The sequence below is a fragment of the Lagopus muta genome, chromosome 1 (genome assembly GCF_023343835.1).
Source record: "Lagopus muta isolate bLagMut1 chromosome 1, bLagMut1 primary, whole genome shotgun sequence".
Taxonomy (NCBI): Eukaryota; Metazoa; Chordata; class Aves; order Galliformes; family Phasianidae; genus Lagopus; species Lagopus muta.
The window spans coordinates 86,404,252-86,428,146 of NC_064433.1; the positions used below are offsets into that span (position 1 = coordinate 86,404,252).

Genomic DNA, 23,895 nt, shown 5'->3' on the forward strand with positions numbered 1-23,895 from the left:
TGGGTCTTCTGCAGACAAAGCCGGTGAGATTGGTGGAAACTTGTCTCCTACTGCGAGCTTTTGAAACTTCTCAACAGGGTGAATGCTCTGGTAGCCTGTATCGCTGCCTTTTTCTCAGCTGGATGCTTTTTTTTTTTTTTTTTTTTTCCCTAACCTACCTGAGTTCATGACACTTCTGGGAATGAAGTACCTTTTATTTCTCTATAGAACTTTAATTTAGGTTGTCGAGTTCCTAACCCGTTGGCTCCCTGTGGGGCACCCACAGCAGCACAATCATACAAACTTCATTTTCCTTAGGTGAAAAGAAAAACCTCTAACATATCTAAAGTAGGTGTTGTGCTAACTAAATCCTCGTTATTTTTAGGAGTACAGAAGCACCGTATGATGACAAACCACTTTGTTCTTTGAAGTGGAACTAAATAGTAATTTCTGTTTTAGCTATTGTATACATTATGAGAAATAAATGAATTTTCAGCCCGGTGCAAAATCCAGGACCATTTCAGGATATTTTACTGCATTTCAATTGGACGTATAAATACAGAAAAACCTTTTTTAGCTGTTGATTTTCTTTTGTTGGTCTGTAAGACACGTCCTAGGAAGAATGGTCTTCCATGGCAGGACTGTGGACAATTGAACTGAAAATAGTAACTGCATGCATCAGTACAGCTTAGGGGCTGACCTGCTGGAGTGAAACTCTGCAGAGAAAAACCTGGATATAATGAAGGACAACAGGTTGGCCATGAGCCAGCAGTGTGCTCTTTTGGCCAAGAAGGCCAATGGTTTCCTGGGGTGCATTAAAAACAGAATGCCCACCAGGTCAAAGGAGGTGTTCCTTCCCCTTTACTCTACCCTGGAGGCCACATTTAGACTACTGCACACAGTTCTGGACTCCCCAGTTAAAAAAAAAAGCAGTGTCTCCTAGCAGGAGTCCACAAAGATGATAAAGGACCTGGAGCATCTCTCATATGAGGAAAGCATCAGTAACTTAGGTCTATTCAGCCTGAGGAAAAGAAGACTGAGAGGGGATCTGATAAATGATTATAAATATCTGATGGGAAGTGGGAAGCAAATGGATGAGACCAGACTCTTCTAAGTGGTGTGTAGTGATAAGACGAGTAGTGGCCTAAAATTTGAACATAAGAAGTTCCATCTTAATGCGTGGAAGAACTTCTTTACAGTAAGGATGATGGATCGCTGGAACAGGTTGCCCAGAAAGGTTGTGGAGTTTCCTTCTGTGGAGGCCTACCTGAGTGACCTACTGTAGGGTACATCTTCTAGCAGCAGCATTGGACTCGGTGATCTCTTGAGGTCCTGCCAACCCCTGAGATTCTGTAATCTTGCCAAATGCTGCTTGGCATCTGCCAGTCACTAATATTTTCTGCTGTGGTGTCCTTTAGAAGAGAAGTTTTTTTTCAGTAAGGCAGTTCTGCTCCTTTTCTTTTGTTGTACAGCTTTTTAAAAAAGATAACAGACTCCATATCTTTAGAGTGCATAATATCATGAGACATGAAGGAGACGTGGGACCATGTATGAATAATGGTTTATTAATAATATGCATTGACATTGTCTTTGAAAATAACAATACCACCAGATATAAAAGCAGAAGGACTTACCTTTTCAGATGAAAACAAAAAATGTTCAAAAATTTGCTTGTGTTTATGCTAAAAAAGAAAGTGTTTTGTAAGAAGACAATTTAAAATATGTGATGAAATCTTCATTTTCTAAAATAGAAGTTGCCAAGTAAAATTAGTTTTGAATTTGGGAAGTCTCTTATTGAGGGATTCAGACAGGCTGTATGGTACTCCCTTGAAAACATCAAGACAAGGCAAGTATTAAGTGGGCTTTTATCACGTTTTAGTCATTTTGAGCAGAAAATATGTTTTCATATTTTTATATGTACAAAATGCCTCATATTGCATTTTAATGAGAAAGAAATGCCATGTACCTATGATAAATCTAGATAATGAAAACCTACTCGGATACGTTCAGCTTGATTTAAGGTGCCTTATTTTGATTGTAGAATAAAATAATGAGGGACTTTTTTTTTTAAACAGCTATGAGGGATATTAATTTTATGTTGGACTCATTTCAAAACTGAGGCTTGGATTCTTGCATGAAACTGTCTAGAGAGGAAAAATAATTCTTGGAGTGTTGGTGCACAGAAGGCAGGTTCAGGTGTGAACCTACTTCAGAAGCTTCTTGGTGTTGCAGCCTCAAACTGAGGTGTGATGCTTATTAAACAGTGCCTTTAGGATAATGCCAAGGGCATAGCATGAATGCTGCTGCTGAAACCCACTCACAACACTGCAGCCAGGTATTTTGTCACTTGATTCATAGCTGCTTTGTGCCAGCTCTCTGTAGCTTCTTCCTACTGGTCCCTATGCGCTGTGGCAGGCAGCCCTCCTCACAGCTTTGGGCATAGTGATGTGTTTTGCAGCCCCGAGTTCTGCTGCTTTAAAACAAGCGTTTTAAACAATCCTAGAAACGTAGGATTTTTAGGCTCCTATTGACCTCTTTTGGAAAGATAATCCAGAGCACTATTGCTAAAGGCCCACATAATAGCTTCAACCTAAATAAGCCTAAAAAGCTGATTTTTACCTGTGAGTAAATAAAGGCAGCTGCTACTTTGCTGGAGGGTGGCTTAGGTTATTCTGTTTGGTTTTGTGTTGGTTGGTTTGTTTGTTTGTTTTTTTAATAGAAACTCAAGCTAAAATTAGAAACATTATTCCAGATTCTATTGATTTTTATCATTTTTTTTTTTCTTTTTTTTTTCCTCTAGCGCTCCCCCAGCCCAAACCAAGCACATGCCGTGAGTGCAGACGTTTCATGGTATCCCTCTGGTCTTTCAGACAAGCAGATGCCACTGTTTTTTGCTAGGATCCCAGTCTCTTAAAAAAGACAACTTCTAAGGAATAAAACTTTGCAAAGTCATTTTTATCTTCACTGTGCAACATTTGTTTCCCATTAATTTAAGGTATAAAGGCCTGTTGTCAGGATCCGGGCATTAAAAACATACATCATTCCCCAAGCCATTCACACATGGTCAGAGCTCACATAAATAATTCTCTTACCTCTGTATTTCAGGGAGGGCACCATCTGGCTTTCTAAAAAGAGAAAGGATTCCAGAACCAATAATTAGTTTTCAGGATTTCTTCAGAATAATTAGGTATAATGGCATTAAAAAAAAAAAAAAAAAAAAACTCTGCTAATTAGTGCATGTTTTTACAGAAGCTGGAGAATATTGGAGATCAGCTTGCTTCCTTACAAAAGACAGAGCAGATTTTTGTCCTTGGGGGAAGGTCACAGCTTCTTGTCAGTCACCTTAGCACCCCTCTGGATGCTGAGAGGTGGTGTGCAGCAGGGGTGGAACAGGGTTGTTCTGTCTGGAGTGTTTGCTGCCTGTAGCCCAGTGGTAGGGAAGGGCTGAAGGCAGCTGGGCTTTGAGTGCCTTCAGACTTGAGAGCTGTGAGGGCCGCAGCTACCCTGTGAATGCTGTTTATTCACATAAAGCATGAAGTGATTCATGTCTCTCCTCTGATAGTAGTAAGGTACCCCTTGTTTATTTGGTTTTGCAGCAGTATAAAGATTTGCACAGAGACTCTGCCCTCTTGCAGCTAATCTACTCCAGCCTAGCACATCAGCAACTTGTTGGCTTGGACAGCATATCACTCTGCCCTGGTGATACCACATCTGGGATACCGTGTCCAATTCTCTCTGGTTCAACAATGACAGAGGGCTTCAAGGATCATGGAGAGCCTAGAGCATCTCCCTTGTGAGGAAAGGCTGAGAGACCTGGGCCTGTTCAGCCTCAGGCAGAGAAGGCTGTGAGGGGCTCTCTGTTTATAAATAACTAAACTGCAGGAGTCAAGTGGATGAGGCCAGGCTCTTTTCTGTGGTGTGCAGTGATAGAACAAGGGGTAACAGGCAAAAACTGGAACACAGGAAGTTGCACACAAACAAAGGGAAGAAATTATTTTCTGTCAGAGTAACAGAGAACTGGAACAAGCTGCCTAGAAAGGCTGTGAAGTCTTTTTTTCTGGAGATATTCAAAACTTGCCTGGACAATTTCCTTTGAGACCTGTTGTAGAAAACTGGCTTTAACAGACTAGTTGGACTAATGATCTCCGGAGGTCACTTCTAACCCCTGCAATTCTCTGATGCTGATTTTGTAACAAATAGTGCTTGTTTGGTGTTTGTTGAGAAACAGTAGTGTTCTGAATACACTGTTAGTTTCTAAAAATGAATAATTAGTTGTGCACTCATAAAAGTTTCTGCAGGGAATCAAAATGGCAACTCACAAGACTTGGCTTCTGTGCCCCTCAGGGAGAAGTGGTATTGACAGCAGCAGTGTCTAGACAAGGAAATTGGTAGTTATGGTCCCATTGTGTAGGTCAGAACATCACTTTGAACTATACTTATAAGTGTTGTTGTGTATTAGTTCGGTTTACAAGAGCATAATGTGCAACAGAAGCCATCACGTTAAGTAAAAGCCATCTTCTCTACAAGGAATTCCTGACTGGTCTTTAGAGGGGTGACTCATTTGAAGTGACCAAGATGGTGTTTACAGAGAGTTGCAGTAACAGCATAAATATAGCCCCTCTGCATGGAAAGCCATGCACCTACCTTGGTTGGCTACTCCAAAGGAATTGCAACCATTGAAATCAAAACCTAAAAGTAAATTAATTTAACTGTGCAGCTACCATTTCATAGAGTTATAGAATGTCTTGGGTTGGAAGGACCTTCAAAGACTATCTAGTTCCCACCCCCCTCCCCCCCCCCCCCCAAACCATGAGTAGGGTTGCCAACTGCTACATCAAGCACTAGGTCAGGTTGCCCAGGATGATACCATTCAAGACTGTATCAGAACTGGTGGCATGTGATAAATATATTCCCTAAAGCCAATGCAGTGTATGTAGAGCTTGTCAACGTTCTTCTTCCTGCAGGCTCTGGTCAGGATTTTATCTGGGGCAGAGGAGCTCACTGCATTGGGATTACATTGGAAAAAGCAGTGGCTCCTCAAAGATCTTCAAGAACTCTGCAAAGATTTAACATGGGCTGGGTCTCTGAGCAGTTAGTTGACTTCTTAGTTTGTTTGGTTGTTATTTTAGTGCCTCGTATTATCTTATAAAAGTGCTCCTGAAGTCTCAAGCAGCTACCCTAATTTGTAATAACTGGGAGAGTCATATTCAGCATAACTGCTTTCTAGTAGTAATTCTGCTGCTTTGCGCCCCAATCTTCATGTTGTGGAACTGTTTGTTCTTGAAGATAACTATGTGCATAAGTACTTGAAAGGTTGAACTTGCATTATTTCTGTTTGCACAGTGCTTCCAGTAAATCTTTAATACCTCTTTGTAGACTAAAGATAGCCCTTACAGTGCATGCTGCTGCTGGTTATAACTCTAATAGCAACACTGTATTGGCAGAAAGCAATGGCAGCAGTTTAAAATTCTGGAAAGTAAATTGTATATTAATAAAAAATGAGTAGGAATAATACTTTGCATTCCCTAGCCTTTCATGGTGTTCTCTAGTGAGCAGCTGTGACTTATATTACAGCAATTTGTTCAATAAGTGTACAGTTCCTATGTGTTAAGTTATATTGGAAAATCATTTGACACTGCCAATCCACCAGATTTCACATATCAGATGAGTGGTCATTTCCACCTTTGTTTTATATATGAAGCATTATTTTAAGGTTGTTTTTTTTTTTTTTTTAATGACTAATTTCTTTTATGTGTAAATTCTTTATTAGGGCATCAGATGCTACCTTCGGTACACATGCTCTTATGTGAATACATACAAGGTTGAAACAGACACCAGTATGTGTCAGCATTTCTTCTCCAAATAAGTAATTTCAAATAGAAGTGATAGGCACAGAATTCACACCAGCCTTGCATATATCCTTACCATCTGTATTTCACCAGTGAATAAGAGCGTATAATATGTAATATTGCATTTTGTATAGCTGTCAGTTTGTGCTGATGGCACACTTGTTAATTTTCAAGATACCGATAAAGACAGACAAAGACAAAACTTTCAGAAATGAAGGTGCTGCTGATTTTTTCCTGTTCTGGAAAGGAAGAGCATGTCTGTTTCAGCTCATCCTCCTTCAGCAGCAGACAGTTGCCGCTAACAGTGCTGACTACAGGCATCTTTGAAATTTGAAAAGCTACGTCTGTTAGGAGCCCATTAAATCTAAAGAAGGCCTCAAAGGAACTGTCAGTCACTCATTTTAGCATAAATCATAAGGATTTATCACATTATACTTTCAATGAGCATTTTCCCTCCTCACACCTATGTTATTGTGCCATCAGTGAAATGATAGGTCTTGTCTCTAGGTAACAAAGACCCGTTGATGATTCCAGTGAAGCTGTATTAATGTCATCTATGTTGCTTTGTCATCTCCCTTATCAGTACGGAATGCAATTGGAAAACAGATGTAGCAGGCAAAAGCCTATCATCAGCTGAGGGGATTTCCACTGAACCAGAGCCGTGCGATGCACAGGAAACTGAAACTTTCCATTTACCTCTCACTGGACATTTTCAGCAGATATATCTCATTCAATCCATGCAGAGCTATGGAAAGATAGGTTTGTCCTTTATTTATGCCCTTTCAAGCTGTGAGTTCTAAGATGTTTTTTTGTGTGTGTTTTGCTTTTGTTCTTTTGGTGATTTTTTGTTTGTTTGTTTTTGTTTTTTGAAGGTGTTTTTCACCATAAATGAGCTCATTCACTGAACTAAAAAAAACCAACTGTACACATTATTCACAGGTTGTGGTTGGTTCTGCTCATTGAATCTATCTCATTTGGAAATATGCATTACTAAAAGCAGCAAGCAGAGCGGGACTGGCAACTCTGTAGAGTAGAAGTGTGGCAGAACACTGCATTTTACTAGATGCTTTCAGGTGGCTGAGTCAGCAGTGTCAGGGGGAGTTGCATCCTATGCTTCTGAAACTTGCCAATCAAGCTTCCATTAACTAAATATTTTATACTTTATTGGGATGTAAGGGATGATTAATGCATCAATGCAGTCATAGCTTTTGCAAATGCTTCAAAGCTTTGTTAGAGAAGACCAAATGATGCCTTTTCCAAATAGATCATGCTCTTTCTCAAAAGGCTGTTTTGCTGTAGAGGAGGATGCTGATACCAGACAGCAAGCCAATGGCAGGATGAGGTCGTGAACCTTAGAACAGATTTTCATGAGTAAGCAAATGCCCTGAGAGTGGGAGGAATTATATTCTCAAATCTGGAACAGTCCAAATATTAGATAAGTCCTTTTTTTTTTGTTTCAGGATTACTTGTCAGAGCAAACCATGATTTGAAGTAGAGGAACAAGCATGGTTTAAAAAAAAAGCCAAAAACATATATGTATAAAAAGATTACTGATATTAGGTTAAGTATAAGTCTTCAACTGGAAAATTTCCAAAAGACAGAAAGAAAGGGAGTGCGTCTTCCCAAAAGGAGGACTGTAGACAGGATGTAGAAAATTGAGAAAATTGTCTTAAAGCTGTTTTTTGTCATGATTCTTTTGCTTAAAAGGACTGCAGTGGCATTGATTTAACTACAGTAATTTTTCTATTTTTTTGTGTTGGATTATTTCTCATATTTGCCTATCTTTTCCTTTGTTTTTATTTGCTTTTAACTAGACTGGTCTTTGCTTTATATATGCTTTTGCTCATACTTTGCAAAGTAATCTTCTGACTTGATTTTTTTTTAATTTACTATTGAAATTCCTCCATGCTTAAGGAAATTTAAGGAATATATGCATGTTTTGGAGAGTACATATTTTATAAAATATAGTTCATAAGTTGTCATTTACTAAGAGGTTCAGTGTCTTTTATGTACCTCTATAGAGGGAAGTATGGATAATTTTGTTAACTGCCAAACCATAGTTATGTTAACCACGTTATTTTCACTAATGTGGAAGTAGACAAGGTACAAAGAGTGAGTGATGGAAAACAGCTAGCTTTAATGCTGCTGGTAGCTCTGTGGATATGGTCATGGAGCCTTCCATGTCCTGATGGGGAATATATATAATCAGGATCAGATGACTTTATGATGCCGAGATCTTTGTAGGCATCCTCACTTCCATTTCATCCCAGGGGAAAGATACTTAAAGGCGTTCCAAAGCTAGTGACTTGCTTGGATTACTTTCCCCTTGCTTTTATGGAAGAGTTGAAGCATACATTTCTTAGTGCAGATTCTAAAAAAAACACCCACCAAAACAACAAAACGGTAATCTGCTTCTTGTCCTCTTTCCTTCTTATGGGTCTTCACAGACCAAAATCTAAGGAAGAGTACTTAGAAGTAGTGCGTGCACATAGATGTGTTAGTGTGTACTTTGCTAACATATATGGGCCATAATGTAGATGAAAGAAAACTTGTTTTCCAGTGTTATCCATAGTTAGAAAAGAGCACCATAGTCAGGAGCTTTTGTGCATTACTTGCCTTTTTTATTAAATGATGATCACAGTGAAGCCTTAGCGTGGTACTGCACTGCGCCTTCCTAGGAACAGTAGTTGACTAAATGGGAAAGCAATGACAAATCCTTGCAATTGCAAGTTGTTTTCCATTGTTGTGATCCTGTGCAGGCCAATAGGAAGAGGTTTGTGGTTGAGTGCAGCAAAATCCCAGGTGTGAGATGAGAACCAGTCTGCATTCACTTCCATGAAGGATTCAGTAGGTTTCGGTCCCCGCTGCTGCCTGCACAGCAGTATCTTCAGTACAGCCACAGCTGCACCCTCATTATCAGGGCTTTTGCCTGTGGTGAAGAAGCACAGCAAGGAAAGGGGATACAAGAGGCAAAATCCAGCCTCCTCCTTCAAAGCATCTTCTCCTTTTTTATGCTGCCAACTTGACATTGAGTTAAAATCTGGGATGGCAGAGTAATATATTTTTGCAGTACCAAAACAGAATATTTCATAATTTTGATATGAAAAACATACGCTGTTAGTCTTTTATTTCAGCATTTGTATATAAATTATATGCTTTTCTTGCTCTGTTAGCCTGTGGGTATATTGATCCACCCTGTCAATATTAGGTTATGAAGAAGTAAGAGGGCCATAGCTTAATTTAGTACACTTTCTATTGGCCTTTAAAAAAATAAATAAAAGCAAAAAATAAAGAAGAAGAAAAAGGATTCATGGCAAAATAGGACTTTAGAGCATTTTAGGTTATTATTTTTGAGCTACAGATTTTATTTAACTTAATAGAAACTTCTAAGTCATTTTAAGCTATTGAATACTTGGCAACTGCTGACTAGCATAACAAGAAGGTGAAAAATAATTGGAGTAGTTTGAGCAAATGGAAAAGCATTTTGGAAGGGTTGCTGAGAAGCTGAAGAGAAGTGTGTTGTGGGAGTAATCGCAGGCTAACATCGAAAAGGAGGAGAAATTTCATCAAATTAAAGGGGCTTTTCTGATTCCATTTTACCTAATTAGTTATATCCTTTAAAGTTGAAACTCCTGGCAGTATTGACTCAGGAACTGTTTTTCTGCATTTTGCTGCTCATCCCTTGGCAGACAGCTTGTTTCATCAAACCTTGGTAAGCTACAGCTCGCTGCCTTGACAGATGTGCTGAAATACTTAAAAATAAAAAAAATAAAGAAATCTCACCATATGTTGATAACCATTTAAATGATTTTCAAGTTCCCAATATATTAAAAAAAAAAAAAATGCACACACAAAAATAAACCTTGCAAGTAATCAGTTCCTTTATTCACTGCTCCATCTCAAACAGAAGAATGTACAAGATGATGTATTGGCCATTCTACCACTTCCTCTGAAATACAGCTTGCCAATGTTGTCTTTTAATATGATTCCATCAGCTCCTTGTGGAAGCTTCATTTCTACTAGCCTTATGCTAATTCAAGAATTTAAAGTAGGTATATTTTTTCTTATGACATATTTGCAGATATTTCCTTAGAATTACATTACATTTTTTCCTACTTACAGTATATATGCAATTTATTAAACCTTTTAAGATTTACTCAAAAAATTTGAAAATTTAAACCCACAAATCCAGAAATAGAGTGATGTAATTCTGGGCTTAAAGCTTTCTGTAAAATAGTGTTAGTAGAAGGCCATTAAAATCACAGGTAACGTTTTGTGGGGTGTTTGTTTTGTGGAAGAAGCCTAGGACTTTGCGATCAATTTTGCTCTACCATACTGTGCAAAGGCATGGGTTTTCTTTCCTTTGCTTCAGTAGATTTTGGGCTTTCTTAATTTAAAGATTAAAAAGCAGAGATGCACTTACTGCTCCCAAGCAAACCAGAGCTTTACTGGTCCAATTTCAGTGCTATTGCTCTTGGCAATTTCCCTTGTCTTCTTGGAACATGTACTGGAACAGTGCCTGATGTGGAACAGTACGAAGGCTTGTGTGTTGATACAAATAATTCATTTTGCAATGCATTTTTGCATTGTTTGCTGAGCTTTCAACTACTCACTTGATTTCAAGCTTTGCAGGTGCTAATGCTGGGAATAGTTTTGGTATGTTTTTTTCAAAGCTTGCTGACGTGGAAAGCAGTGTTCATTTTTACTTTAACTGCATTATTGTTGTCACTTAATAAAGGACGCTTGAATGTTAAGTGCATGGATATGCACAAATTTATTTTGCCTATCAAATATTCTAGAAATGTTTGGGTGCTTATATGACTACTGTCATGATCATTGCCTAATGTATATAAAGGACCTAAATTAACAAGGTTTCTTAGTCATAGCTATTTGGAAGCAGTTTAGGAGTTTTGCTACATTCGGACTGAAGAAGCTTTTCTTCTGTACTTTCTTTGGTGACAGTATAAACGTTCAGGGGAATGCTCAGTGTGAACCTCACAAAGGCAAAGCTCGCAGTAATGACAACCCCGTAACGGTATGCTGTAGAATCTTCCACAAAGCCATCTGCCCTTGGAAGTATGCCACTTTCTAACACTTCTGCTTTGCTGATGGAAATTTCCCTCAAACTTCTCAAAAGCTTGTACTAAAATCATTCCAAATCAAGCTATGAGCTCTTGGATGAAGAGAGAATATAGATAGGAAAGCTGTATTCAGGTGTAGGAGGTGGGGAAAACAGCTGCCCAAACAGTGAAAGCAGCTGGATATTCAGTGAAATAACCAGTGGTTGAGGAGTCTGGCTTGCAAACAGACACGCACCACCCAGAGTCTTACGTGGCTGCATTGCAGGACTTCAAAAATTGTGATTAAAGTGCTCACTGAGATTTTGCATGACTGTTCTTCCTGAACACAGAAAGATCCCAGTCTTGAGCTCTCCTTTAAGGTGAGCTTACTTAATAGAAAACTGTGGTTCCCATGCAGAGCACGACTGGCTGAACTGCAGGCATTACCAGGCATTACCAGGCATTAGCCTCTGTCCTCTTGGCCAGAAATTGAAGCTTTCTTTGTTGATAACATAGAACCTGGGTCACATGTGGCAGATTATCTGAGCTAGTTTCTAGTTCTAGCCAGTCTCTCTGTACTGATAAGGAAGATTATGAATGGTTTATTTAGAATGTGAGAAAAGTACAAGCGAAGGGTCCATAGGAGAGAGAATTTTCAAATCGTATAGACCAGGTTATTTTAGGATATGAAATGGCAAAAATGAAATTTGCATGAGTTTGACAAAATTTTGAAGGTTTGACTTTTTTTTTTTTTTTTTTTTTTTTTTTTTTTTTTCAATTTCTGGCTTAAAACAAAAGCTCTCTCCCAACTTCTCATGCCACATACAACTTTTCCACTGCAACTTCTTTGACTTGATTCCAGATAAAGTACAAGCCTGTTATCGCCCTTTTCACAGCTATGAATTTTTCAGTGTTTTGTTTTTTTCTACTCCATGGGAAGTGTTGATGTGTTTACTGTAGAATTTTACCCAATTTATAAGGAAAACCTCTGGTGTCTAAACAACCATATTGCTGTATATAAAGATATACTTGAAGTCTGTTGACATTTGGTTCTATCCACTTCTGGTGTTATCAGTATCTCTTAATATTGCATACTCTGCCTGTTTCCTGATCAGTACTGGCTGATGAATTAATTTTCCTGGGTGGCAAATCCCATCTCCCTAATTTACAATTTTTCTTGCCAAAATTAGCACTAAGCACAGAAGTGATCCTGTTTGAGTTTTACAGTTGGTATCTTTAGAGCAGTGTAGGTGTCTCTTTGAGCAGCTTGTGAAAAAGGAAGTTCAGGATCTTTCAAAATCACAACCATGTTTTGAGTTGGGGCTTCCAGAGGGGGAAAAAAAAAAGTGCATTCCCATTCAGTTATTTCACATATTCAAAGAGCTCAAGCAAGCACTGAGGCTTCCAAAGGGTAATTGCTGTCCATTGCATCAGTGCTTATGAGATGATAAAGGATTTTTTTTGTCTTTTGGTGTTAAAATTGTCTGCGCTTATCCAGAATTTAAAAATCTTTGTAGGAATGATGTGGTAAAGAGCAAGAAACCTTTCAGGTTCTGTGATGTTTTATAACTATGCTACATTAAATACTTCTGGATATGTTCATGCATAGTTAATTTCCATCTTGGGTAATACTGATGATTCTCTTGAAACTAAAAGACCTTCTGAAGGCTTGGTCACCAATGGGTGGCTTTGTTTCAATACTCAAATAAGAAGAGACAAGAAATATAGTGTTCATATAACCTATATTAGATAACCTGAGAAGTTGCCAGCAAGTGGAGGGGGGTGATCCTTCTCAGCCCTGGTGGTTCCACAGCTGCAGTACTGTACCCAGTTCTTGGTCCATCCATTATAAACACAAGGCAGAAAGGACTTGTGAGTAGTGAAGTGCCACTCTCTTAATTTTTGCTCTAAATGCTGCTTGTAATTAAATGTAAAATATTTTTCAGAGTTAGAAGCACTATATAAGGCATCATTGGCATCACCAGTTGAGAGAGGAAGTATCTTCTGTCAAGTCCCGTTTCATTCATTCAGTGCCGGACAGTTCTTGCTGATGCTTTTTGTACCAGCACCCACCTTTCATTCAAATACTGCTTTGTCAGTAGAATAAAATACAGATAATGAAAGGTGTTTTTTCTGATCTTAAGAACATGCAGTTACTGTTTTTGTGAAGTACTGATGCTTCCTGGGTGGTACATAAAAGGATGCTCAAGAGGACCTCTGTATAGCTATATACCTGAAATCCCCTTAGGAAGTGGAAGGAAGGTACAGAGAAAAATATCCTGTGACTACTTCAGAGCTGATAATAAGCAACTTAATACAGTCTTAATTTCATTAGGCAAATCTTTTTAGCCTCCCACAATGTAACCTGGCCTAGATGGAGTGCAAAATCTCAAGTAAAGATTTGGAGTGCGAAATTTAACTGTTGCTTTCTGAAGTAGGCACTAAATAAACATAATAGTTACTTACTTTGGACACATCCATTCTGGAAGCTGTGAATTGACCTCCTCTGCCCACCAGCATGCAGAGCTTCTGCTGAGAGCTGCAAAGAACAGTCATGGCCAACGTGTCCTGCTATTCTCAGATAATGAAAGCTTGCTGCTGAGGAACAGAAAGCATCACTGCTGAACCTTGCAGAGGCATCAGTAGTAAATAATCAGGTATAGAGGAAAATATAGGATGTCTATGTACATATAAAGCATAATTTAAACTGCTGGACTCAATTGTTGAGGGAGGCTCAGTTTGCCCAGGTTTCTGTTGCTTTACTGAGTAGAAGCTAGCTGCGCTTTAAGGCAGATGATTGTGCAGGTGAAGATGTGTTTTAGCAGTAGCTCTGCTAGTCATAGTTTTGGAGTACAGATTCATAATCTCTAGTGAATCTTGCATCTAAAAGGGTCTATAAACAGCCTTTTGTCTAAAAATGTTATTTCTACGCACCTAGAAGTGGGTTTCTTGCAAGAAAAGCATTCTCAGGTGGAAGAAAGAGATGGAAAATATTGATATTTTCCACCAACTTCCTGCAGCTTTTGTTGGAATAAACATCGGTTTCCTGAATGTTTTCTTTTTTTTTAATACTCACCTTCTATCCATTCCTCTTATATGACCCCTCTTGTTCTAGAGACTGATGATTACTCTAAATTATGACTTATATCATGCGGTTTGATGAAGATCCAAAGTAAAATAGTAACAGCCCTCTAAGCCCCTGATCAACCACTCAGATTTTTGGGTTTGTCACCCAAGTCTGTGGGTAGTAACTGCTCAGTTCCTCCCTTGGCCAGGCCATACAGACAGGAGGACAAAAGGGAATGCCAGTTAGTACTGCTGTGGGGCTGTAAAAAGCACTGTAATTAATACCACCAGCAGCAAATGTAATCTCAATTTAGCACTGTCCTGCTGGGGTCTTTGCTGACTTGAAATGCCTCCTGATGCTGCTGCTTTCTTCCCTTGTCTGAACTCACGTGGGAAGGTTTAATCCTGCTCAAAGGGGAATTTCTTCATTGCTGGGTCAAATAGGGGGAAATGAGTTAAGAATCACCTGAGCCTGCATGGACCTGGATGTAAAGGAGGGGCACGGAAGTCAATTGGATTCACTTGGAATGTAGCCATGACCACTTACAGGTAGTTCAGTAGAGCTTCATCTAGCATATGTGTGAAGAGATCCTGCCTCTGAATTAGCGTTGTTATCAAAAACACTGGCTCAGTTTTAGAAGATAAAATCTGAAACTCATGCAGGGGAGCTGGCTGAGGTCTTAATTATCTGTGGAAAGCTGTATCAGAAATGCAGGTAGGTGGTGATCTCTTGTTGTATTATCCCCTACAGTTGCCTTTGCCCCCTACTGCAGTTAATGAGATACAAGGGCTGTGACACTGACCCTGTGTGATGTTAGGTCATGTGGCAATTTGTATTTGTAGATCCCTTTTTCTTTGCCTTCAAATGAGCTGGAAACGATATGGGGGGCGGGGGAGGTATAAGAATTATCATGTCGTTAAGTAGTCGGTTTCTTCTATTTTCCTATTTATCCCACTCTTTTGCAAATGTATCAAATAGCTACAAAAGGGAATTTCCCAATTTGTTTTTTTTTTTGCTAGTTTGTTTTCTAATGTATAGCTTTGCAAAGTAGTTTTGCAGTTATTACTGCAGTTCCTGCTCTGAAAGTTTGCAGTTATTCAATTAGTTTGCACTCCTCACCTGCCCTAGATTTTTCCTTACAGAAAAGGGAGGAGGACATTTTACTACAAGATTTTCTATTCAGTTTTCTGTATTTTTCTAAAGTCTATTTCCCTTCATATTTTTCAGGTTCTATCTGTTAACAAATTCCTAGAAAACGGTATGGTTTTAATTTTGACAATTTATGGCAAGACGTGATTTCGTGTGGGTTTTGTCCATTCGACGGAATACATTTCAGATGAAAGAATTCTTCTAAAACCAGAGGACAGGCTTTCCATTTATCAGGGCATTCATTGATTACCTGCTTTGAATGCTATAAACGTAAATCCTTTCCAGAAACAGTTTCATTCACCTTCCTGGGGCTGCTTGTCAAGTATTTGGTGGCATACGCTTGTTACCTTAGCAACTTGCAGGGGTTAAACGATTGACGAGGAGAGAACGGTGAAGAACAGTCTTGCAGATTGCACAGGGTTTTTCTGTTTTCCCCTAATGACAGAGAGTATCTGCTAGCAGAAGGAACAGTTTCTGGTTTTCCATGTGATACAAAATACCATTACAGAATTTCAAATTGCTGGTGTGTTGACTGGAATTTGAATGAGTGCTAACCTGGTTACCAATGGAAAAAGTATTTGCAATTCTCTTATAAACTTGCACTCATGGGAGTGAGGAATGAAAAAGGACTGTTTTCTAGTTCTGGCAGAAATGAGCATTAGGATTCAGCTTGCAAAGCTGAAGTTGTGTGGTCCCCCCTCCTGAAGATCAGAATGAGGATCAGAGGAGAGTCAAAGGGAGAAAATTTGCTCCCAATTTGAATGTTACTTCTATTTGCAGTTTGATTTCATAAAACATCAGTCCTATTCATTAGTTAGCTGCTTCCATCACAAATCTTTGCTTCGTTTGTAAAGTGTGTACTTATTCAGCACCATCTAGTGGACCAACTTCTATTTAAACGTAGCAAACAGCTGGTCTTGGGAAACTCTGTAGCAAATCGAGCACGCAGTCTTGATAATGTGAATAATGTACCCAAAACACGTTTGTGACCAATTACTAACAGAATAAGAGTAGCAGTCATTTAATAGATATGGCATGCTATGAAGGAAGTAAATGTTATGATATGTGCCAGCATCGTTGCCCATTACCTATTGAATTCCTCTAGTCTATCAAGCCCCCAAGCTTTTTTGACTGTTTCTCTGCTTTACCACGAGGTCTCATCTAGGTCTCAAGTATTTCCTTATGCATGGCCACAGAGAATGCAGAACAGCCACATTGTCATAGTGATACAGATGGTGAGGGCTGACTGGTGCTAGCCATGAGCTCCGAAGTCCTCGCATGAGGAAAAATGTTCTGGAACCTAAGATGTTGGCAAGGAATTCAGTGTTTGGATCTTTGAAAAAATATGAAAAAGACAATACTATAACAAAGTTCTCCTGTGGTATATGTGTAGAAGGCAAGAGAATTGCCAGGTCATCCCTCTGGCTGCTTCAGGACTTGTGAACAGATCAGAGTCTCTGCTCAGGTCAGGGAACAGGTTCTCTGTGCATGTTCTCCAGCAAAAGGGCTGAATCTTCAAAACAATAAATGCCTGTAAAGAAGGACTGAGTGTTTCTTCAGCCTGTGTTGCATCACCCAGCATCTCACTGCTCTCTTCAGTAAGGTTCATCTGGCAGTTAGTGAGCACTGGAGGACAAATCAAAACTTCCCAGTGGCGTGTTGGTAGGGTAATGGTTTAAGGAGAGCTTGGCTTCTCCAAGAGCCGAGGTGACTGCTCAACATGGAAGCTAAGCACTGATGCATTATCATAGTAAATGCACTGAGTTGTAACAATGATGCTTTAAATTTCCTCACATTCTTACAGTTCTTTACTTTAGGGACTGTTGATTTTTTTCAGTCTGCGTATTATGGACAATGAAAAGAAAAATAAGTGGGTCAGTTCTACCCTGTGAATCGTATGCATTAGCACAATAACACTGAGGTTTCTAAAAAGCTATTTTTAAATAATTCATGGAAGCATTTCACTTCAGTTTTCCAAAGCCTCCATGAACAGACTAGTTTGTTTCCCGTGTTTAAGGAAATGTAGCACTTAAATAGCACTCTCTTTTCTAACTTTTCAGTGTAGCACAGCAGTCAGAATAATGCCTGTCAGCTGTCTTCACCACAGCAGGGCATTGCAACATAACCTCTATGGTCACAAGTGACCAATTTTTGAAATAAAGAAAATAAATACATGGGGATTTCCCTTTTCAGGTGTCGAGTTTGGAACAATAGCCATGAATGCTGATGGTAGTGGATGTGTTCATCCACCTGAACGAGTGAAATGCTGTAGGAAAATCCACTCCCACTGACTGCAGCATGAAAAGAGTTGAGAAAGGGTGAAATGTTTAAGTGAAGTTAGTGGTGGGAATCCTGTTTTCTGAGAGGTTTGGAGATAAATCTTGTATGCTGGAAAATAACCACTTACAAAGGACGTGGCTCTTCTTTTGTAGTAGCTGTGAACCAAACTTTTACATATTGGAAGTCAAGAGAACACATTCATTATTTTCTTTTTTTTCTCTGTTTCTCTTCTAGCTCTGGGATTGTATACAGTAAATGCAGTATATGGAGACACTATTACTATGCCTTGTCGTCTAGAAGTACCAGATGGTCTGATGTTTGGAAAATGGAAATATGTAAGTATAGCTTATATTTTTATTCAATAGAACTGGTATAAGAAAATGTGTATTTGTTGTGTGCGAGTCTACAAGATTTCAATCCATGGAATTTCTGCCTTGTATACAAAGTCACTTGTTTCTGCGTTTCTAAGACTGCTAGATCCCCATCCTGCTGCCAAGTATAGATGAGAGCTTTGAGAAATTAATCTCATTGTTCAAGAGAAATAATTGTTGGGGAGTTGTCTGCCAACCTGGGTTAGAAACCTGGCATGTTACCCAGTGACATCTCACTTGCTCGACAGAGCCACCGCTGTACATTTGAATGCTTTTGAAGCAGGCTGCCTGAGGCAGGGCATGCTTCATCCCTGGGAAAATGCTGTCCCCATGCTCAGTTGATGTGACAGTTGCCTGCACAGCGCTGTTTCATGGCTGAGTGTATTTTATGCGCAGTGAATAGTGTAGAGATGACCTTAGTAGAGCTGCAGTGATCTCCTGCTGGTTTTCCCTGCTTCTTTAAGTTGATCTAGATCTCCTCTCTTGCTCTGGTGTTACCAGCAGTAACAGGTGATTTCTACTCTGACACTGGATTTAAAATTATGTAGTCCTCTCTTTGTAGATGGTATCCATTAGCATATTCTAAAGCAGAACAATCTGCAATTAGTGTGTCATCCCCCTGCCTCTTTCCCTCATGGCTACAGGTTTGCAGCATTTACTGAACTTGTACACTTGAGTTCCTGTTCTGCAAGCAAGTTTTGGGATGTAAAATCACAAGTCTGTGGAGAATGTTTCCCTGAAAGGGCTAGTAAAATTATGTCAGATATCCATTTAGAAGATGCAAAGTCTGCATTTTGCGATGTGTTGGTTTTTTTTGTTTTGTTTTTGTTTTTGTTTTCTGGTGTCATTTGGGAAGAGAGGAGTCCATGTCTATGAAAATTGATGCAAATGATGGTGAGAAGACAGATGAAAGAAAAATTCATCAATTTCCCTTGCTTTTGGTTTGCTCATCTCCACCAAGTAATGAGCAGCAGTCATCAAAAGGAAATGCTACCACTTGTCCCAAGTGTGTGGACAATTTCATACAGTACTGTCTGCTGATGATGGAAAGGGACATAAACCTAATGTTCAAAAAAAACAATTGCAACTGTATGAAATTATTAATATAGTCCATGTACAAACAAGGGAAGTTGATACTTTTCTCTCCCAGGGCAGCTCCCAGTGTAGCAACACTGGCTTTTAGGGTGAGGAGAGCTGGTTGGTTTGTGGATGTGGTGGTTTTTTGTTGTTTTTTTTGGCAGTGATTATTTAATTGAAAGAAGGGGGAACCCCATTCAGGCTTGAATAGTTTAGAGCTCATTTGCACTTGACAGCCAACTTCTCTTGTAATGAGTTGAGGCAGTGCCTTCTTTCCTCTGCAACAGACACTGGAATAATCCAGGATTTGAAAGTGGAAAAGAGAAAAAGACTATAAGGGAATTTAAGATTCACATTAGCTGTTGTCTCCTGCTCGTTGCCCTGGCTCTGACACCACTCATCTCCTGTCACAGCATCGTCATGCTTTTGTGGGCTCTGCAGTCAAGCTGAGATATTGTGCTGGGAGCACTGTTACTATCAGTGCCGCAAGGTGCAAAGGATTAAAGAGAACTAAAACCTTTTCCAGCTCTCAGCACAATATTGAATGTAGAGAGGGATTCAACCTTTCACCTCACCCTACTTAAAGGGGGACAATGTCTGTCCCTTCTCTGTGCAGGGGGGTAATTGAATCCTGCTCAGCTCAGCTTGTACTTTTGTCTTTATCTTCAAAATAAAATTTTTATACAGTAGGTTTGTGCAAGGCTCTCAATTTTGTATTTGTTTTCAGGATGGCAACTGAATACTGATTGATATAAGGAGGATGTCTAGCAAATGAAGTTTTTTGGATTATACTAAAATGCATAAATAACAATATTTGCTTGTATGTATATTTTTATTCTACAAGCTATTGGGCCTTTAAAAACAAAAACAAAACCAAAAAAGCTAAAACCTAATTTAGAATAAAATAGGCAGTTATGCCTGATTAAATCCTGCATTTGGAATGAAGTCTGACTATCCCAGGCAAACAATATGAATATGTAAAACAATCATGAAAAAGGAAACTGAAGCTTTTGAGCCTAGCTTATTAATGCTTCTATTTCAAATGGATTTTCCATATACTGAGAATCAGGTGGTGCCAAAACCACCAGCCTTGATCATAGAAAGCCCTGTGTTGTGTTGCAGTTGAGCCAAAGGGTTGAAATTGCTTCCACTGATGATACTCTCAGTGTGTGCAAGAGATGGTTTATTCTAGCTGTCATATGACACTGAATTTCTTGCTCATACAGCAGAAATTAATCAGCAAAAAAAGTAATCTCCTGTACTTTTAACATTATTTTTTTTTAAATTACAGCTTTGTACCGATTCCAAATATTTTGGGACTTTGAAGTGAACCTGATTGTTTATGCAAAATAGAGATGTCTATCCTTTTTTTTAATTTTTATAGGAAATGCCAAACGAATCTCCAGTATTTATTGCCTTCAGATCATCAACAAAAAAGAATGTACAGTATGATGATGTACCAGACTACAAAGACAGGTTGAGTCTCTCAGAAAACTATACATTATCCATCAAGAATGCAAGAATCAGCGATGAAAAGAGATTTGTATGTATGCTAGTAACAGAAGATGATGTTTCCGAGGAGCCAACGATAGTCAAAGTCTTCAGTAAGTAATCTCGTTGTTACTGCTGTTAGTATTCCTCAGTATCTGAATCTTGAATTAAGGAAACTTTTGTTTAAGGGGAAGATTAAAGCCAAGAAAGTAAGCTTGGCTGAGTAAATTACTAAGACTAGCAAATTTCTGCAGCTTTCAAAAATGTAATCTACTGGTAGCATTTACGTAACAGGACTGCCTGCACTTACAGTTTATTCATGATAAGTGCTGGCTCAAAGAGAATTTTAGACTTTGATAATGACTCACTTATGTGATGTCATTTGGCCTTGGAAATGAAAAATGTAAAATTAGCATTGATTATTTTTCATTTGTTCTCTGAGTGAATTTTTCTGCAGGAGAGAAATGTTAACTGTGTGTGCTCTGAAGGATTAGATTAGCTGAGATATATAAAGCATCTCTGAGCAGGCAGTATGAAATGGCATGACCTGTGAATCTGGGAGAGCGGAGCTGAAAAGCCAGGTGCCATCCCCTGGTGCAGTTCTGCAAGGTTTATTAGCATTTGGTAAACTAGGGATCACAGTGGAGATTTTCAGAGTGCTGAATGTGTTTGAGGTTTTGCTTTTGTATTTGTTTGTTGGAAGTGAAGCTCTGAGTCTGTCAGAAGCCTGACTTCCTGAGGCTTCTTTCTTAGCAGCTTCTGAAGATCCTTCTGTTTTTGATTACTGAAGGCAAATTGAAAGGTCTCAAAACATCTGGTCTGTTGAAAGAGCCATGTGGCATTTACACCTTTGTGAGCACTGTTGGGTCATTTTAGACTTGGAAGAACTGGTCTCTTTGCGCTCTCCCGTGTCCTGGATTTGTCTAGGTTAGCAGGTTAGCAACCAGCCAGCAACAGCACCTTATGAGGAACTTTACTTTGAACTAAACCTTGCGTGCCCTGAATGTCAGTTGGTGGGAGGCATTAAGTGAACTCTGAAGCACTAGTTTTGGTTTAGCTGCACTCAAAACGAGCCGAAAGACTGTGTGCTCTGACACAGATTGACACTGTGAACCAGAGCAATCCTGCTCTGAATTTGCAGGCAAACCTGAGCTCTTTCCAGTGGTGATTCAGAAACATAATTCCTCAAAATTTGAACCACCTTACGAAGGGACATACATTGCTCTCTTTTAGGGACTCAGATCTGCTGAGGCTAAGGCAGAGTTCATATGTGCTGTCCTAAAATTGCAGTGGAAGTTGTTGTCTTTATAATATTTTTCTAGGGCTTGTTTTGGCCTTTGCCTTTCAGATACAGGTTTATAGAGGCAAAGTAAGTCTCTGTCATCAGAATATGTTGCTTTCAGAGGCTGGCAGTTTCAATCAGAATCTCACAGAATCACAGAATTGTAGGGGTTGGAAGGGACCTCTAGAGATCATTGAGACCAACCCCCTGCTAAAGCAGATTCCCTAAACCAGGTCGCACAAGAATATGTTTTAGAAGGGAATTCCTAGGATTTTCTCTGGGAGAAAAGAAAACTTCAGTGTTATCTTGACAGAAGTTTATCAGTGGCATAAGGAGTGTGAATGTAGACTGGTAGTCAACAATAATACCATTTCCCTTGTTTCACATTGAATTTGACCTCGAGAACAAGTGAATTAATGACAACAGGGGCATGTATGCTCAGTGCACACGTAGTAAGCACAGTGCTCCAAAGGAAATGATAAAGAATGATCGTGTTTACTTATTGCACAGCAGTAAATATGTAGATGAGACAGTGGTGTATGGTGAACTAAATACTTACTGCTTGAATTACTGTGTACTGTACTAAATATTCAGACAATGCTAACTCAGCCATGGAGCACAGCTTGCGTATTTTATAGTCTGCATTAATACTAATAGAGAATGCTACTGTTTATTGAGGAAAACAAGAGTAGAGGATGCCACATATATAATGTGGCAGACTTGGCACAACAAGAAAAAATTACCTTTTTAGTGTTTCATTTTGAGTTCACAACTTTATTAAATATATTTATTTAATATATTTGTGCATTTAACTTCCTTGTGTCTGTTTTGGGGGATTTCATTTGTTGCTTTTGCTTGCTTGTGTACTTGTTTGTTTTAATTATGAAAGAGTTAACGGTAGCCTGCAAGCTTCATTTATTCAGTGGCATTTCTAAGTGGAGCTGAAGCGTTTTGTTTCTTCGGTGGAGTTTCAAAGCTACTTGAACCACAAATGCAGAGCTAAGCTGCCATAGTGCAAACCCTCGTAAACCAAACCTCAGCTGTATCCCAGAAGGCTTTATTGAAGCCAGGTTTCACTGGAGCTTGTCACATCCTCAGCTGTTGCTACCTGATTAGCTCAGGACTAACGAGCCAGAATGGCTCATTGCACAGCTCCCACCTGCTAGTCACACTCACTGGACTACTCAAACAAGCTCTTCAAGCTTTCCAGATGGATTCTGTCAGCATCTTGTTCTGGAATTAAGTGACCAAGGTTTCCAGAGCAGAGCAGCACAGCAGCCACTACTTGTTGCCCTACCATGCCATAACCCAGCTGGTGTGGGTCATGAGCACTTTTCAGGCAGTTGCAATGCCTGTGCAGGACTATAGAGTGTCCTGGCAAGCTCTTCAGCCAAGAGATGAGTGCTGGAGTGAAGTTGCAGACCCATCAAAGTGTGTCCTGCTGCTGCTAAGCTTCAGATTTCATCCTGCAATGTGCCAATATTAGTCTTGTGCAGTGAATTACCTTGGTGTGCACGCTGTGGCTTGGGGGTCTGGCAGCAGGCCTCTCAGCTATGGTATGTGCTCAGAAGCCAGGGCACTGCGTGGCAAGGGGCACAGCATGGCAGCCCTCTGCTCCCCTTCAGGCAAAGGGTGTGAGGAGGAGGGTACAAAGCACAGCACAGATCTTCCTGAACAGGCACAGAGCACTGTCCTGAGGGACAAGGGAGATGCAAGGAGGGAAAGATGAGGGGAGGCTGTGTGGTTTGTGATTTGATCAGCTGGCGACTACCACAGGAAATCAACTGTGCCTGTGCATGGGACCAGAAAATCTAAACCAGAAGGCTTGTTAATTGTCTTGTAAAACCTAATTTGTTTGTATTGACATGGAAATGTTTTATCCTTGACAGATTCTTGCAGAAATAAGTTGATCTTTTTCGTTTAAAAAAGTAAAGGGAAATAAAGATGCATGTAGCTTTTAAAAATATGTGCCTTTTGCTCTGTTAACGTTTTGAGGACATTGTGATGGCTTTTGGTGCATTGCTTCCACTGTTTCTTTTGTTTTTGTTGGTGCTTTTTTTTGCCACAAGCAAGTTGTTGGTGCATGTCAGATAAACAGCTTCTTTTACTGCCTTTCATTTCCCTTTTGAGCTGCTCTTGTTCCATTTTGGCATAGTCTTCCAAGCAAAGGATGTCTGTGCACACACATGCACACACAAAGCAAATGAATTTTTGAGGAAATAAGTAGGCTTGCTATCTGTGCCACAGTAGGAGTAGGGTTAGGGTTAGGGTTAGGGTACACCTGCAGATG

At 39.5% G+C, this 23,895-nt stretch overlaps 1 protein-coding gene across 2 annotated transcripts in view; it reads left to right on the forward strand.

Annotated features, from left to right (window-relative positions):
• Positions 1–23,895, forward strand: part of ALCAM (activated leukocyte cell adhesion molecule) — a 117,889-nt gene that overhangs the window by 64,551 nt on the left and 29,443 nt on the right. For both annotated transcript variants that reach the window (XM_048965984.1, XM_048965993.1), the window contains exons 2-3: positions 17,619–17,719; positions 20,217–20,436. In XM_048965984.1, the coding sequence (XP_048821941.1) occupies positions 17,619–17,719; positions 20,217–20,436 (321 nt within the window). The remainder of the gene's footprint in view (positions 1–17,618; positions 17,720–20,216; positions 20,437–23,895) is intronic.